The sequence below is a fragment of the Amblyomma americanum genome, chromosome 8, assembly GCF_052857255.1.
Source record: "Amblyomma americanum isolate KBUSLIRL-KWMA chromosome 8, ASM5285725v1, whole genome shotgun sequence".
Lineage (NCBI taxonomy): Eukaryota > Metazoa > Arthropoda > Arachnida > Ixodida > Ixodidae > Amblyomma > Amblyomma americanum.
The window spans coordinates 21,606,103-21,621,974 of NC_135504.1; the positions used below are offsets into that span (position 1 = coordinate 21,606,103).

Here is a 15,872-nt window from a genome sequence, read left to right on the forward strand (position 1 = left end):
CTACTCTTCTCGAATTTTTGAAATCAATAACGCTGCATATATTTGTAAAAGAACAGCCGGCTTCGGCGAACGCTGGCTAAAAAGTGCCAGTGAATGAAAGATGAGGAAGCCCTTGTGAATGAAAATGAAAATTGGTTTTAGGGAAAGGAAATGGCGCAGTGTCTCACATATCGGCGGACACCTGGACCGCGCGGTAAGGGAAGGGATAAAGGGGGGAGTGAAAGAAGAAAGGAAGAAAGATGGCATAGTGCAGGGCTCCGGAATAATTTCGACCACCTAGTGATCTTTAACGTGCACTGACATCGCACAGCACACGGGTGCCTTAGCGTTTTGCCTCCGTAAAAACGCAGCCGCCGTGGTCGGGTTCGAGCCCGGGAACTCCGGATCAGTAGCCGAGCGCCCTAACCACTCAGCCACCGGGGAAGGTAAGCCCTTGTGCAACAACTAACTTTTTATTAGAGCACTTCTTGCAACCCATACAAAAAGAAGAAAACGACGTTTGACGTCCAGCCTCTTGGGATCGCACACGGGAAAGCGAACCAGAAAGGTATTTGCCTTTGAAACCTGGAAGAACAAGAGATGCGGAGGTTGGCATACATCCCCTCTAAATGGCCGTCGTATGTAATAGACGACGAACGAATGCTTAATCACAAAAAAAAATTGAACAGATTGACGGACAAACAGCTTAAATATTGTCATGGCTTGACGTAGAAACGAGACGGCAGGAAACAGGGAACATACTAGGCATGCGCAGGTACGAACTATGGGCATGCGCAGGTAGAAACTAGGGAGACATTCGTGCGCCGTATCTTCTAGGCGCTAAATAAAAAAAAATCCCGCTTTTTTTATAACACTCCGAAAGTGATTGAACAAGCACCGATTGATTTCGAAACAACGGGATAAACTAGATTTTCTCCCTTGAAATGTAGCGCCAATATGCATTCGAATGCTGGAAACAGTGAAGAGAGCGACTGCGTACCATGAGCTAATTAATCTCAGTCAGCTGCAACTAAATGGCCTCAGATTCGCGCGATGGCATATCCGCGAAAAATCCGCTGACAACTTTAAAACCGGATATCACGAATGCAGCGGCGCTTGTGTTTCTGGAACGAAGTGCTGTCCTCAAGACGACACAAGGCCAGACTATTCTGTATACCTGTTCCTTTCTGCAACGTATCTGGGAGTACTGTCAGTCCCGCAATAATCACGCGGACAGCAAACGCGGAAATTAGCGCCGTGCAGTTTTTTTTTGGGAGCTGGAATGCGATGAGGAGCATTGAAATTTTGCCGAAAAGTACGAGAGTGCTCTCAGATGGTATGAGGTTATATTTTCCGTGTTCAAGCAAGTGCCGCTTGTCGCAATAGCAACAGACGTCGGCGACCCATCAGCGGAGAGACTAGTAGCAAATATCTCGGGCACTGCGCGAGCGACCTCCACTAGATGCTGATCGATTTTTATGGCGCAAGGGCATTTGTGACCAGAGCGCCATTGCACAAGGTATTTTTCTTCTACTCAAGGCGGGGTGAACGACCCATTTCCCAAGCATTTCATCGCAGATAAGCCGAGGACCAGACCACGGGGAAGCTGTACCCATTGTATCACCAGTGGGTACCCGGCGGCACTGGGGATCGAACCCCGCACCTCCCGCATGCGAGGCGGGTGCTCAGACCACTGGGCCACCACTGCGGTCATCCGCTAGATGCGGCCGCTGCGATTCGCCACAAGTAGGGTCTGCCACACGCTCGCGCCTCCCCTTTCATAATGGTGACGACAGTACACTGACAACGCACGGCACACGGGCGCCTTTTTGGCCTCCACTGAAACTCGGCTAAACTAAGCAGGAAGAGTGGCACGTGGGAGGGCGAGACGGAATTTTTCAACTCGAAGAGGGAACAGCTTAGTCAATAAGGTTTTACGGGGCTTAACATCCCAAAGCCACTCAGGCTATGGGGCAACGCTGTAGTAAACGGCTCTGGATTATTTCTACCACCTGGGGTTCTTTAACGCGCACTCAACATCGCACAGTACACGGGCTTCCAGCACTTCACCTCCATCAAAATGCGAGCGCCGCGCTGCAGGATCGAGACGAGTCTTTCATAACCACTGAGCCACAGCGGATGCTGCTTAGGTAGCAGGTTCACGTGAAGCCCTAAATAAATAGATCCGATCTACTCCACTTCCGGCAAATCCCCTTAAACCCACTGAATGAAAGCCGCAACACGACAGCGCAACACTAAGTGGGACTTGACAAGACGTGCACTCTGTCCCGTATATCTTTGACCTGTACATGTTCACATTTCCATCGTTTCGCAGGACCACCACGTTCATGGTCAGTCTACAGACTCACCGGGACAATGAGAAAGCAGCAGGGGAGCATTCTCCTCAGACGAAGTACATGGACGTCTGCATCGACTCTAGCACCTTGACTGCCTCCACGTACTGGCTGGTGGACAAGGTGTCCCCGCTGCCCCCAGACGACCCGCTGGACGAGCTAGACACGTCCAGCTTGCTGGCGATGTGATCCTTCGCGCGGAACGCGGCCAGGTGCGCGTAGTACACGGGCGCCGGGATGCTCACGCTTCTTGCACACCGGGCGTACGTGTGGCAGAGGTAGAAGCTCAGCTTCTGCAGCTCGTCCGCTGTGAAGTTGGAGTCGTCCCACACGACGTAGTAGTGGGCCGGCCGACTGGTGCCCTGCGGTCGCAGGAACCGTGCCGTTAGTAGAGGTTAGCTTGCTGCGCGCTCTAATTTTGAAGGACGCGCACGAGTCCCTGTGCGTGCCAACCGAGCACACGTTAATCTGGTATCCCGCGCCTGCCGCGGAAAGCAGCCGCCAATGCACGCGTGCAGATGGCGCCACATGCCGGCAGCTGTCCTGTCGGCGGCATCTGCGCATGCGCTCTGGCGGCCTACAAACGAGCAGACATCGTGGAATAGCAGCGCTGGCAGACAAGGACACAGAGAACACACGCATACAATTCCGCACATACAATTACACGTGCGCTACGTGGGAACTGCGTCGGAAGGGGCGTGTTCAGGCGTATACAAAGCGTCCAGCCACTAATTAAAGGTACGATGACTCGCGGCGAGCACGACTGCATGCAATTTGTGTTCTTTGTGAAAACATTCTGTGTCTCTGTGGCTACGTTGTTGTTGTTTGCCGGGATACAGAAGTCTCATTTAATGCCGGATTTAAAAACAAAACGTTTCTTCTCCCCGCAACCTGATCGGAACTGGTCACGTCATTTTAGCATTTTAGAAGTGAAGGGCAGCGTAGCCTATCCTCCCGCATCCGCGCACAAATACGTTTTGACACCATCGCAATTTGCTTCGGAAACCGGCTAGTGGCAGCGATACGTGCTTCTTTTAATTATTTAGCTCGGAAAGTCTCCGTTTTCAGAGAAAACAGCCTCCGAGGGGTTTCGAGTGCGGTAAGATATCGACACAGGTTTTTTACCTCTAGCAGTAGCGGAGAAGAGGACGCCTACCTGGATGCCGAAGTGGCTGCAGAGGAAGAAGTCGAAGTCCAGCGGGTGCGTGACCACCGAGTCTACGGTCGTGCCTGGTGGGACGTTGCGACACTTGCCCACGCCGTCGCGGTCGTTGGCGGGCATGAACCTCGTGTGGTGTCGCTTCTGGACCACGATGAACGTCAGCGCTGGCTCGTAGGTCTCGTTGGGAGACAGTTCCTTGCACGCTAGCCGGATGGCGCTCACCTGCGAGATTTGAAAGCCGAAACAAAAAAATGTCGGTCAAGGCTGAAAGGCCATTCGAATAATCACAATATCTACGTAGTTCAGGATGTGAACCAAACACTTTGGACTTCGGGAAATGTGCCGTAATTTACCTGATGCAACTGTCGATGGATCACATTGACGAAGAGATTACTTTTTAACAATGCCGCTATTAATTAATCCTCATGTGGGACAGAGGTAAGCACAAACTCCAACCACAAGCTTCTGTGTGGGTGTTTACAGCACTCGGGGAAAAAATGTCAAGCACATGCTCGAAACAGTGATATGATAAACCGCAACAAATATTCAGGGGTATCTTCAGTAAAGTTGTTTCTTTCAAATGAAGATTGAAGACGAGGCAAAAGACCTGCTTTAAGAACTGAAGGTTGACAACTGCACGTCCTAAAACCAAACGTGCTTTGCTCCGGATGTCTGTTTGGTACTGCGGCATACATACACAGCTAGTTACATCGCATTAATACCATAATCATCATCCTGACTAAGCCCACTGCAGCACAATGGCCTCTCATATATCTCCAATCAACCCTTACCTGTGCCTGCCGCGGCCAGCTTATTCCCACAAACTTTCCAATATCATCCGCAATCTGCGACATTTGCCTTCTCTTGGAATTGACCGATTATACTTAAAAACGATATTGAGCTTCCCATTCTGTTTCACTTTCGACAGAATACACATGAACTCGCTTACCTCACGGTTGCGAACTTCCAAGAACTGCCCTTCGCTCACGCCGTCTCTGTAGAAGATTATCCGCTCGGGCTTCTTTCGTGTAGCCCGGTAGAAAGCCTTTAGCATGTCTTTTATCATGTCCTTCAGGTCTGTGATGATCTCCACGCGCGCCTTAGCCTCAGAGTCTTCAATCTGTACTCGAACGGTGGAGTGATACTTGGACGGGATGGAGTCGATGCTTCCGACGCACGCGGCGATGGATGGCCTGATCTTGTCTCCAGGCGAAGGATGTGACACGTCTGCTCCGATGATGATTACGGGCTTCTGGAACAGCGTCGGCTTCTCCTTTGGGAGCAGACTATTGTTGGTGCCGCCCAACTTCGCGTTTATCTTTTGGCACAGGTTCTGGACGAGCGCTGCGCTGCACTTTTTGACCACGTTGTTGTCCAAGATGCACTGTGTGCGAAGAGCGAGCTCAGTCTCTGCCACCTGCTTGATCTCAGCGTAGTTCGTGGCTTTTGGGATCACAATTACAACCATCTGCAAGCCTTTGTGCTGCTGCTGTTGCTCCGAGAGAATGGACCGCACGGTCTTGCGGTTTGTGTCGGCGGAGCTGATCGCAAGCGGCTGCCCTATGCGCATGCCCAGTTCGTAACCGATGCGGATCAGCATCTTGACGAAGATGTCCAGGCTATCCTTCTGCGCAAAGCGGCTCAGATTGAGAACCGTCCAGCTGGCCATGGTAGCCGCCTTGTAGAAGCGCTGCCCTCGGAGGTCCCACGACCCTTCGCGCGGCTTGCTCACGGCGTTCTCAAAAACCAGAGATGGCGGGTCGAGCACTCTGCCCGTGAGCTGAACCGGTTCGGTGTTGATCTTGATGCCGAACTCTCGCAGGTACCCGTCCGCGCTGCTGACCAAGTCGCGCACAGACGTACGAATCTCCTCGAAACGCTTAGCTGGCGGCTTCGCCGTGCGCTTGATCATCTCGGCAGTCTGATTTTCGTCGAGCTTCTTCCGACAGTGCTGGCCTGCGACCAACACGCACACCTCCAGAGGAATGTAGACCGGATGCGTCGGGCTGCCACTTTGCACGCAAGGGAAGTGCGGGTAGGACAAGCGCTTGTACCGGCTCTGGAAGTAGTCGGCGACGGAGGTCTCTCGGCCTTCCTCCAACTCAAAACGGATGTCCTTCGCAGCTTTCTTCGTGATCCGGACCACTTTGTACTTGCGCGGGTACGGAAGGTGAGTCACTGTAACGCGGAGTCCCTTGAGCTCCTTGTTGAGTCGCACATGCTGGTTGTCGCGTAGGACCCGGAAATCTGCGGGCGTCATCTCACGCCGGCTGTCACTGAACAACCTGCACATGAAGGTGACCAGTGGAAGCGACTCGTAGAATGCTGTTGCCGACACGTCGACGTTAAGCATGGGTTTCCACTGGGCGGGCCGGACGCTAGTGTAGTAGCCGAACCACACCTCCCGGCCTCCTCCGAGGGCATTGTGGTCGTTGGGTCCCGGCGGTTTGAAGAAAGACCGGCCAATCGGTGCCAACTTGATCGAGGGGCTGTGGCGCAAGACGATGTCGATGGCCTGGAGGACTTCCTGGGGTACAATGGTGACGCGGTTTTGGAAGACGGCATGTAGAGTGTCCAAGTTCACGGTGGCCGCGTATTGGATCTTGATGATGAACTTTTGGATTCTCTTGTCTTCCTCCAAGTCGACTGTGAATGTCCGCTCGCGGAAGTTGAGCTGGCGGCGCGTGTAGAGGTTCTTGCGGCCATCGAAAGCCGGGATGCAGCCGGCAAGGTCCAGCCGGTACTTCTTTACAAGGAGATCGATGACTATCCTGTTGATCTTTGTGCTGAGGCATCGGTACCTTTTCTGCTCCGGGAGCTTTGTCTCCTTGGCCGCTTCCGAGAAGATGTCAACATCGTAGTGGTAGACGTTGCCATTCGGTATCTCGATGCTGAAGTGGTTGGCAATAAGTTGGATGGACCGGCCCAAGTGGCCCTCGGAGGGCCGCCGTGGGAAGTGAGAGGGTAGGGTTCGCATGAGCTCCTGCGCCGAAGTAGGTGGAAATGAGAATAAGGCACGGACCAGAAAGCGCGAATTGCCGCGAATGTTTGTCCCCACTAATTTTTGGCAGAATGGCCTTCATTCTGGACTGCAACGCACAAGTTGTTCAGCTATTTCTAGGAAAAGCCCGGCTGCACCTCATGTGCTCCATACCATCTCTATAAAGGTGTTCCGAAGTGTTTGAAAAGATTTTACGTAACACTGCCATTTGATGCATTTTGTTTTGCCCTGTAGAACGCGAATATCATGCACGAACCGAGGAAAATGACAGGAAAACACATTAAAGTCTCGAAAAATGTGCGCCCGCAGCTCCGCAAACCCAGCGGCTCCGGCTGCCGCCTACAATTGGCTTCCGCAGCAATGACGTCAGTACTGGGATCCGTTGCAGCGACTAGCAAACGACAAGCCATCACTGCGTTGCATTGGCGGCTGTACTGTCTAAAAACACAGCTGTTATGGACCGCTTCTGATGCCCTGCAAAAGCGCCTGGAGTTTTTCGGTACCCTCCTGATCCATAGCATTCTAAGGCGCCGCGATAAATGAGGCAGCAGCACAGCCGTAATGCCGCAATGAAAATGATTTAAAATACCGGAGGAGGCACTTTAAGGACTCCGCTGTATTGGTATAAAGCGATGGCGTTCATGGTTTAATGTTCATATATGCGAAATTGGTCGTGCTCCACTTTACATTCAGAGAACCGGTGGGAAACCCGATACCACCCCTAGCGCAGTGGTGGAGCGGTTATGCGATGCGGCGCTGTTCCAGCAGCTGCCTGTTTAAAATAGCCAATGGTGGGGCCTGTGAGACCCAGGTTGCTCTTGTGGAAGAACCTCTCGCGACCAATCGATTTCACTGCCACCTCTCTCTGTGGGCAGGTACTGACGTCACATGGTCACGTGACCTAGGTACCACACCTGCCACCTAGAATCGTTCTATGGGGATTTTTTTGTGGTTCTATTGCCCACGACCAGCGACGCCGGATTTTCTGCTACACAGAGGTTTTAGCGCTATTGCGTTAATATATAGCATTGCTCGTCGGTAGGCGCAGTTAATGCGTGTGCGTGCTTTTGGTAATCTCCGAGCAGTATTAGGGGCTTGAAAAAGAATGCTGCTTAAGAAAATGGTCATACGGCGGACAAGGAACGGGGACAGCCTATTAGGCGACAGCGCGTGTTTCAACCATCGGAGAGACACTGTAAAAGGTTGATACTCAGCAATTCCTTTCTTGAAGGCTGTATGCATGTGGCGGAATAGCAATGCGCTAATCCGTCCCTGGCTCTCAGATGCGCGCGGCCGGGCATTCACGTGTTCACCCTAACAGTGGACTACCCACGATTATCAGCCTGGATGCGCCCACTGCAGGGCAAATGCCTCTCCCATGTCTCTGCAATTAGCCCTGTCTTGCCAGCTGCGCCCACCGTATGCCCGCAAACATCTTAATCTCACCCACTCACCTAACTTTCTGCCGCCCCTGCTACGCTTGCCTTCTCTTGGAATCCACTACGTTGCCTTTAAGGACCAGCGGTTAACTTGCCTTCGCATTAACCTGTACATTGTAACTTGGCTATTGACTGGATTTCCTTTCCCGCTCCTAGAGCACTGCACACTCCAAGTACTACCATGAGACTTGCCACGAATGTCAGCTGAACTCACCTTTATCTTGAGCTCGTCGCTGGGCGAGGACTTGTAGCCGGCTTCGGGGCTCTGCTGTGCCGCCATGGGTGGAGTGTAGGGCGGCGACGGCGGTAGAACAGCTGCCACGGGCAGGTTACAGTTCACGGTGACAGCTGTGGACGCCGTCCGGGTGCTGCTGGCGCTGATGGTAGTGGCGGGAGCATAGATACTGATGATGCTAGTGGACGTCGTGCAGGGCGTCGCGGCACGGGTCGGACCTGTTAAGAGTTGTGAGAGTAAGGCCACATTCTCACAGCCGGTTTTTTCACTTGCTCCGTCGCCTCCGTCGCGCCCGCAGCCGACGGAGGGGGATGTTTTTGGACTGGTCCCCCCCCCCCCCAAATCGGGCGGCCAATAGCCCTGCTCTACGTTACCGTCGAGCGGCGGCGACGATGGAGCACCGCCCCACAAAAAACGTGCCAGTCACAGCGCGAGCCCGCCTCGCGTGACCCACGGCTTGCTTGCTGCGACCAAGAGATGGCGCTGGCGAGCGTCGTGACATCGGCGGCGGTGCGCCGGTGCATGGGTGCGCGGGAACGAAAAAAAAAAAATTTTCCCCGTCGTGAGATGCACATGTCTTGCGCCCCGAAAAGCGCCCGCTGCCAGGGGACAGAGAGCGGATGACGGTTTTATTTCATTTGACAACATGCAAGATGTTCCAGCTGAGTTTTATGTTTGCACTGAGCACGGGATAGACGATAAGAGAATTTTGATCTGGTGCGCTCAAGTAGCACTATTCATGCCGAGTATTTTTAATTCCTCGCGTTTTCTTTTCGATTTTAAAGAAAGCTGCTCATGTGGTGCCTTCTTAAATAGACTGTAGCCGGCTGTTTTTCAAGGTGACCTACAAGATTTGAAATGAACTTTTTGCCGAAGCCAATATTTAAATAGCTACCGAATCAATTTCAACTAATTAACCTGCTATCCACTACGAAATAAAAGTACTGCAGAATATGCTACGCGACCATCAGCAGCACTGAGTTTGTTTTAAACACCTAGGACGGACCGCCCTTTTTAAATACGTGGTTACATCTGGACACCTGCTGTATGTATACATATAAGATGTAGGTGTAAGGAAAAGAATAACCAAAAACATTTCAAAGGTAAAACATTACCAGAAAGGCGCAACCTACAGGCCAAGCAGACCACTTTTTGACGTTTTCCGTGATTAAAGCTGCGATGAAACAGTTCACTCGTTGCTAGCATTTAAGGGTGCATTGCTTCCAGTAGCCGATACTAGTGAAATATTTGAATTGTCTTGTAATCTTAATTCTTGATTTGTTGTATGAAGATCAATTTCGCAAATACCTGAGAACCATTCCTATATTGATAACAAAGTTCATTACATCCCTAGATATCTTCGATTTCGCTGACTGACCAGAATAATTCGAGTGTAGTGCGCATTTTTGTACCGCTAGAATAATAGCTTGCTATATTCGTATCCACCAGTTTTAGCGCCGTACGCGTGGTGTTCTTCGGAGCCCGCCGCAGATGCGCTTTTTTTCACGCAGGAAAGGAAATAAACACTGACGTAGAGTCAGTTGGTAGAAGCGAGCACCCGCCCAAAGTTGCCGGTGTCCGGCGCCTCTTTCGATTAGAACACCGCGCCCCTCCGTTGATGCCGCGGTTTTCGCCTCCATTGCCGCCGCGCCGTAGAGGAGACCGACAGTGAGAATGCGGCTTAAGGGCGGACCGCGACGCGCTGCTTGAGAGCTTGCGCAAACAAACTCTGGGCGGGCGGGTCGACGTGATTGCCGAAGTATTTGGTCACCTTTCTGGCTCTGTTTTTATGTCTAAGGCCCCATAACCAGGCAGTAAAATTTTAAAGCTCGTGGTGCAAGTAGTGATTTATTTGCAGGTATGGTGTCAAAATATGTCATCGTGGCTGTGAAAGGGAGCGCTTTGGTTACTGCAATTCACAAAGTGAACGAAAAGTGGCTCAGTGGGTGTGAAATGCAAAAAGGAGTGATTTGGTTGCCGCAATTCACAAAAGAGCGAACGAAAAGTGGCTCAGTGGGTGTGAAATGCAAAAAGGAGTGCTTTGGTTACCGCAATTCACAAAAGAGTAAACTAAAGGTGGCTCTGTGGGTGTAAAATTCGAAAGGGAGCCCTTTGGTTACCGCAATTCACACCAAAGTGAACGAAAAAGTTATTTTGGAATGTCGAGAACTCTAAAGATGCGATTTTTTTTACTTTGTAAAGGATAGACGGATCTTACAGCTCGCCTCAAAATACGCCGCTCTCCAGTTTACCTGGCGTTTTGTATAATTTCTCCTCGTCTTTGTTGGTGACGAGCGTGTTTTAAAGCTGATAGTACTATCATGAGCAAAATTCAGACCCCTGCCAGCGCGTGCCGATCCAGGCCAAACTAACGTTACTAACCTAGTCCAGTAACGTTTGCCAAACTGCACGCAAGCGCCGCCTGACGAAGCATTCCTGGTGCCAATACCGACGTAACGTTACTGGACTAGGTTAGTAACGTTGGTTTGGCCTGGATCGGCACGCGCTGGCAGGGGTCTGAATTTTGCTCATGATAGTGCGTCACGTGAACAACACATGTTAAAAACTTGCATAGCCTTCCCGAAAGACGGCTGTGGACAGGATTCAGGCTTTTCACAAATATGTAACGCCCTCTTAACCATAGCATCAACTCAATTGTGGGTCACTCTCTGCCCGCTCACGTTTGATTCCGCCTCGAAGCGATCGAAACAGCGGTGATTCGAGCGCCGTACGGTCGTGGCAGCGGAGACATGGGTGCTGTATACCAACGCGCCAAATCAGCGATAACGACTGAAGGATCACTCATCTCGGCTGATATCTGTAGCGCGTGTGCTTTTGGTTGACAAGAAAGATGTTGCCACTGGAATTTCGCAGCGGCAGTACTGCGGCACTATAGACGGTTAAAAACACACACACCATAACGTAACATTACATAACCAAACCTAGCGCAACCAAACCTAACGCAACCAAGCCTAACAACCCATAACCTAACGCAACCAAGCCTAACAACCCATAACCTAACGCAACCAAGCCTAACAACCCACAACCTAAAAACCCACAACCAAACAACCCACAACCAAACAACCCACAACCAAACAACCCACAACCAAACAACCCACAACCAAACAACCCACAACCAAACAACCCACAACCAAACAACCCACAACCAAACGACCCACAACCAAACGACCCACAACCAAACGACCCACAACCAAACGACCCACAACCAAACGACCCACAACCAAACGACCCACAACCAAACAACCCACAACCAAACAACCCATAACCAAACGCACTATAGTCTAGCCTGACAACCTAGCCTAAGAACCTGACTTTCCCAACAGCCCACAACCAAGACGACTAGCGAGTTCGATACCGGGTAGACAGCTGCAACGGCCGGAGCGTGCGGACTCGGACGCGTTAAAACGGCCACGGATGCGACACGACCGCACGCACACGTGCTTCTATGTAAAAGTTGAGTATACACGCTGCAGACGAAACGCGCCGTTCATGGCGGTATACGAACCGGTGGTGACCGTGCCGTTCCCCGAAGCGTCCCACTGCAGCACAGGTACGCGATTCACGTAGCACAGCGTGAACATGTGGGCTATTTTTTTACCAAGATTTCTACCCGACCAATTTTCGCCACCTCGTCAAGGCTGAGCACATGGGGATCGTATTAAAGTGCTTATCAGCACGGAAACCGGGTACAAATGCGGAGTGCACCAAACTGCGAGCAGAAGACCGCAGTAATTAAACCGGCAATAAAGGTGATAAGAGCCACTTTCAGACCCTCCAGCTTGCCCAAATGTGGTCGAACTTTAGGTGGGTCCGCGGCGGCAGCTTTTTCATTTTTGAAGGGAAGGAAATGAAGGGGAGGAAATGAAGCGGACAAATTTTTTCGCCCAAACTTCACTAGCCAAAGAAATCACATTCTCGAGCGTGTCCACTACCGTTGCGGGTAAGGCTTGGCTTCGTAACACGACTCACCTTACAGTATAATTGAATTTGTCTCCTGCGACGTACCGCACCGTTATTTTATACCTTACTCGTAAGTGCACTGAAGCATTACATAAACCATTACAAAACAGCGTGTGCTCACCGCCACGGCCTCGGGAGCTCCTCATATCCAGACGAGGGGCGGTGTTCAACGGTCGGCCACAGGTACTACGGAACGACCGGTCAAAGTGGGGCCGTGCGAGCGCTATCCGTGGTGGCGAAGAACTGAGCAACAGCAACAACTCGCGCACTACGGCTCTACGCCGCCTCTCGCAGGATCTCGTCCCACGAATGCGATCAGCGCTGGCCCAATCAACGAACGCGTCAGGTGGCGCTCACGTACAGAAACCGATCTACGCAGCCTTGCACTACGTCGTACTGATTTGACGATGGCGCAGTTCTTTTTTTTTTCTTAATTTCTACTGCGCCGCTGTCATCGAGCAAGATCTCGGGCCTCCTCCGTGGCTCGGACCGGCTGGCAGCAAAAGCGCCATACTATCAATGCTTCACGTTCGGCGAGGCGTGCTATCTTAGCCTCTCGCTTGACGCGATGACGCGGATCCGGCGTAATGTGCAAAATCGGCGTTCGTCGACTTTCACGCACACCGAAGAAGCGATTACAGCAGCAATATGTTCCGGCGCCGCATGGCGCTAAGCCTCGTACAATAAGACTCACCACCAAGCATCTATCCGAACTCGTAAAATAATGCTCGTTCGTGTCGGTTCGTTCGCCGATATAGAAATGCACATTGCCGCTTCTCGTAGCAAAAGCGATAAGCGACAACCAATGACTACGACTTTCGGAAGCCTGCCAAATCAAATGAATTGGAGGCGCATACGTGAGCGTCCGCTGTTGAATTAGAAAAAAAATACGGACGTCCACCAGCTAAGGGATGAGTTTAGGATTCCAGTACGGAGAGATTAAACAAGGCTGCGTGCAGGAAGCCTAAACGTCATTATAACTCAGTTGGTGCACGTTCATGTCTTTTGTAGCGAGAGCTACATTTCCCGCAGTCTCGCCGTTTCGCTGTGCGAGTATCCGAGTGACGTCAGAGTTGCACAGCTGCCAGCGCGGCGCGCTGACCGCGGAGCAGACGCCGCTCTCCTCAAGCCAAGGTGACTGCGCATGCGCGAGGAGCCGAGCGACGCTAGTGCCAATTTTTTCTAGTGTATATATCTCTGGCCTGTGTGTATCCTTTCATACCCTCTACTCAATCGAACGTTCCATTTATTTCTCTCGAAAAATGTCGCGTCGCTTTTAATTCGGATGACTTGTTATGAATTGAAAATTGGTTTTTGGGGAAAGGAAATGGCGCAGTATCTGTCTCACATATCGCCATACACCTGAACCGCGTCGTAAGGTGGGGGGTTAAAGGGGGACTGAAAGAAGAAGGGAAGAAGGAGGTGCCGTAGTGGAGGGCTCCGGAATAATTTCGACCACCTGGGGATCTTTAACGTGCACTGACATCGCACAGCACACGGACACCTTTGCTTTTCTCCTCCGTCAGTATTGCATTTTTGACCTTCCCTCTATTGGACATAAAAAATACGTCGTTCTGAGCGAACAAAAAAAAACAATACCGGCGAGATCTGGAGCTCTTTGTCGTCGACTCCCCTCTAGTCCGTCCCCAGTGTTTTGTTTGTGAAAACTGAACGTACTTTAAAGATCCTGTCAAGGCAGGAGTAATCTTGAGCCCTTCACTGTGGCGATGCTTTCTCTCCTCCCTCTCTCACTACTTATAATGAAAATGAAAATTTGCTATCGCTCCAGACCCGCGGCGGTGGCTCACTGGTTAGGGCGCTCGGCTACTGATCCGGAGTACCCGGGTTCGAACCCAACCACGGCGGCCGCGTTTCAATGGAGGCGAAACGCGAAGGCGCCCGTGTGCTGTGCGATGTCAGTGCACGTTAAAGATCTCCAGGTGGTCGAAATTATTCCGCAGCCCTTCAATACGGTACCTCTTCCTTTCTTCTCTTAGTCCCTCCTTTATCCCTTCCCTTACGGCGCGGTTCAGGTGTCCAACGATATATGAGACAGATACTGCGCCATTTCCTTTCCCCCAAAAACCAATTTTCAATTTCGTCGCTCCCGTGCTAAATAATAATAATAATAACAATTGGTTTTGAGGAAAGGAATTGGCGCAGTATAAATAAATAAATAATTGGTTTTTTGGGAAAGGAAATGGCGCAGTATCTGTCTCTCATTTCGTTGGACACCTAAACCGTGCCGTAAGAGAAGGAATAAAGGAGGGAGTGAAAGAAGAAAGGAAGAAAGAGGTGCCGTAGTGGACGGCTCCGGAATAATTTCGACTATCTGGGGATATTTAACGTGCACCGACATCGCACAGCACACGGGCGCCTTAGCGTTCTGCCTCCATAAAAACGCAGCCGCCACAGTCGGGTTCGAACCCGGGAACTCCGGATCAGTAGCCGAGCGCCCTAACCAGTGAGCCACCGCGGCAGGTCTCGTGCTTCATCATGAACTGATCACGCGCGCAACCTGTACATATTTCTTATTGTATCAATTGTTTGTATATATTACCTCTCTTCCTGTACCCTCGCCTCATTTTATTTCTCCATTCTGCTTGCTATCCTGCATTTCCGCAGCCTCAGATCAGGTGCATGCTTCAGTATCGATGGCAGGTGCCGGGGCTAGCAAAGACCTTATCCTTCCTTTTTATTATTTTAATAAACCACTACTAATATTACTATCGCTCCCCCCTATACTGCTCCTCGCTATCCCCTCACTTTCCCTCTCACCTCTACAGGCTGCAGCTGCGGTGCTTAAGATATTAGCACTTGCCACAACATTCTTTTCCTTCATATTTTTCTCTTTTCCTCCTTTAAAATAAACAACTACCACCAGGAAAGGAAAGCGCGCAGTAACCGTCTTACTCATCGGTTGACACCTTGACCACGTCGTGAGGGAAAGGAGGAGGGTGGGAGTGAAAAAGAACAGAGAAAAAGTAACCGCAGTGGAGTGCTTCGGAATCGTTCCGACCACCTGTGAGGCCAACAACACTGTTGTTCGTGAACGTGAAAGCACACAGGCCTGCCTTCTGCTTTTCGCGTTCACCAAAACGCGGCCGTGATCGAACCATGGAGTGCCCTATGGTTCAGCAGCCGAATCCCCCCAAAATACCGCGGTTGGCGCCCCGTGCAGGGATGTAGGGCGTATACAATATGATAAGTGGTGAAACCCTCCACTCTCCCCTGAAATCCACCCCAGTGCACCAAACAAAAGTTTTTGCCACCGCCACCTTGAATGCGGTAGAGTCATTTGACAAGGCCACGTTGAAGATAAGGGACAGCACTCAGCACTGCGGGTTGCCTTCGTTGGGCACCGCTATAGCTTCTTCGACCTCAATTCTCCTAATTCGATGGTTGCTGTTGTCCGTTAGCAAGGCTCTAATACAGTGTTGTGCGTTTTTATCGCTGACACTTTCAAAAAATTCCCCGCCTCAACCGCTGGCTCGTTTGCGGTGAAACTGCACACAGAGCTTGCGTATTATGGTAACTTTTGTATCGTAGCAAGTTTGACAATGGTACTAACTTAGTTCAGGCGCGGATGATGCGAAAACGTAAGCGTCTACGAGAGATCGGCGAGCCAAAACCCGCAGACGACGCTTTTTCGCTGAATGGCGGCTGTGGCGCCATCTGTTTTCGGCAGTGGAAAGCGTACGACAAGGCCGCCGAGACCAAC

General features: G+C 51.2%; 1 protein-coding gene across 1 annotated transcript; it reads right to left on the reverse strand.

Moving 5' to 3' along the window:
* Positions 1-437: 437 nt before the first annotated feature.
* LOC144101075 (protein argonaute-4-like) lies at positions 438-12,446 on the reverse strand. Its single transcript, XM_077634082.1, has 6 exons — positions 12,273-12,446; positions 8,150-8,388; positions 4,445-6,478; positions 3,490-3,717; positions 2,349-2,695; positions 438-564 (listed from the first exon to the last, which is right to left on the reverse strand). The coding sequence occupies exons 1-5, from the start codon at positions 12,295-12,297 to the stop codon at positions 2,384-2,386; spliced, it is 2,838 nt and encodes a 945-aa protein (XP_077490208.1). The 5' UTR covers positions 12,298-12,446; the 3' UTR covers positions 438-564; positions 2,349-2,383.
* Between the last annotated feature and the right edge of the window lie 3,426 nt (positions 12,447-15,872).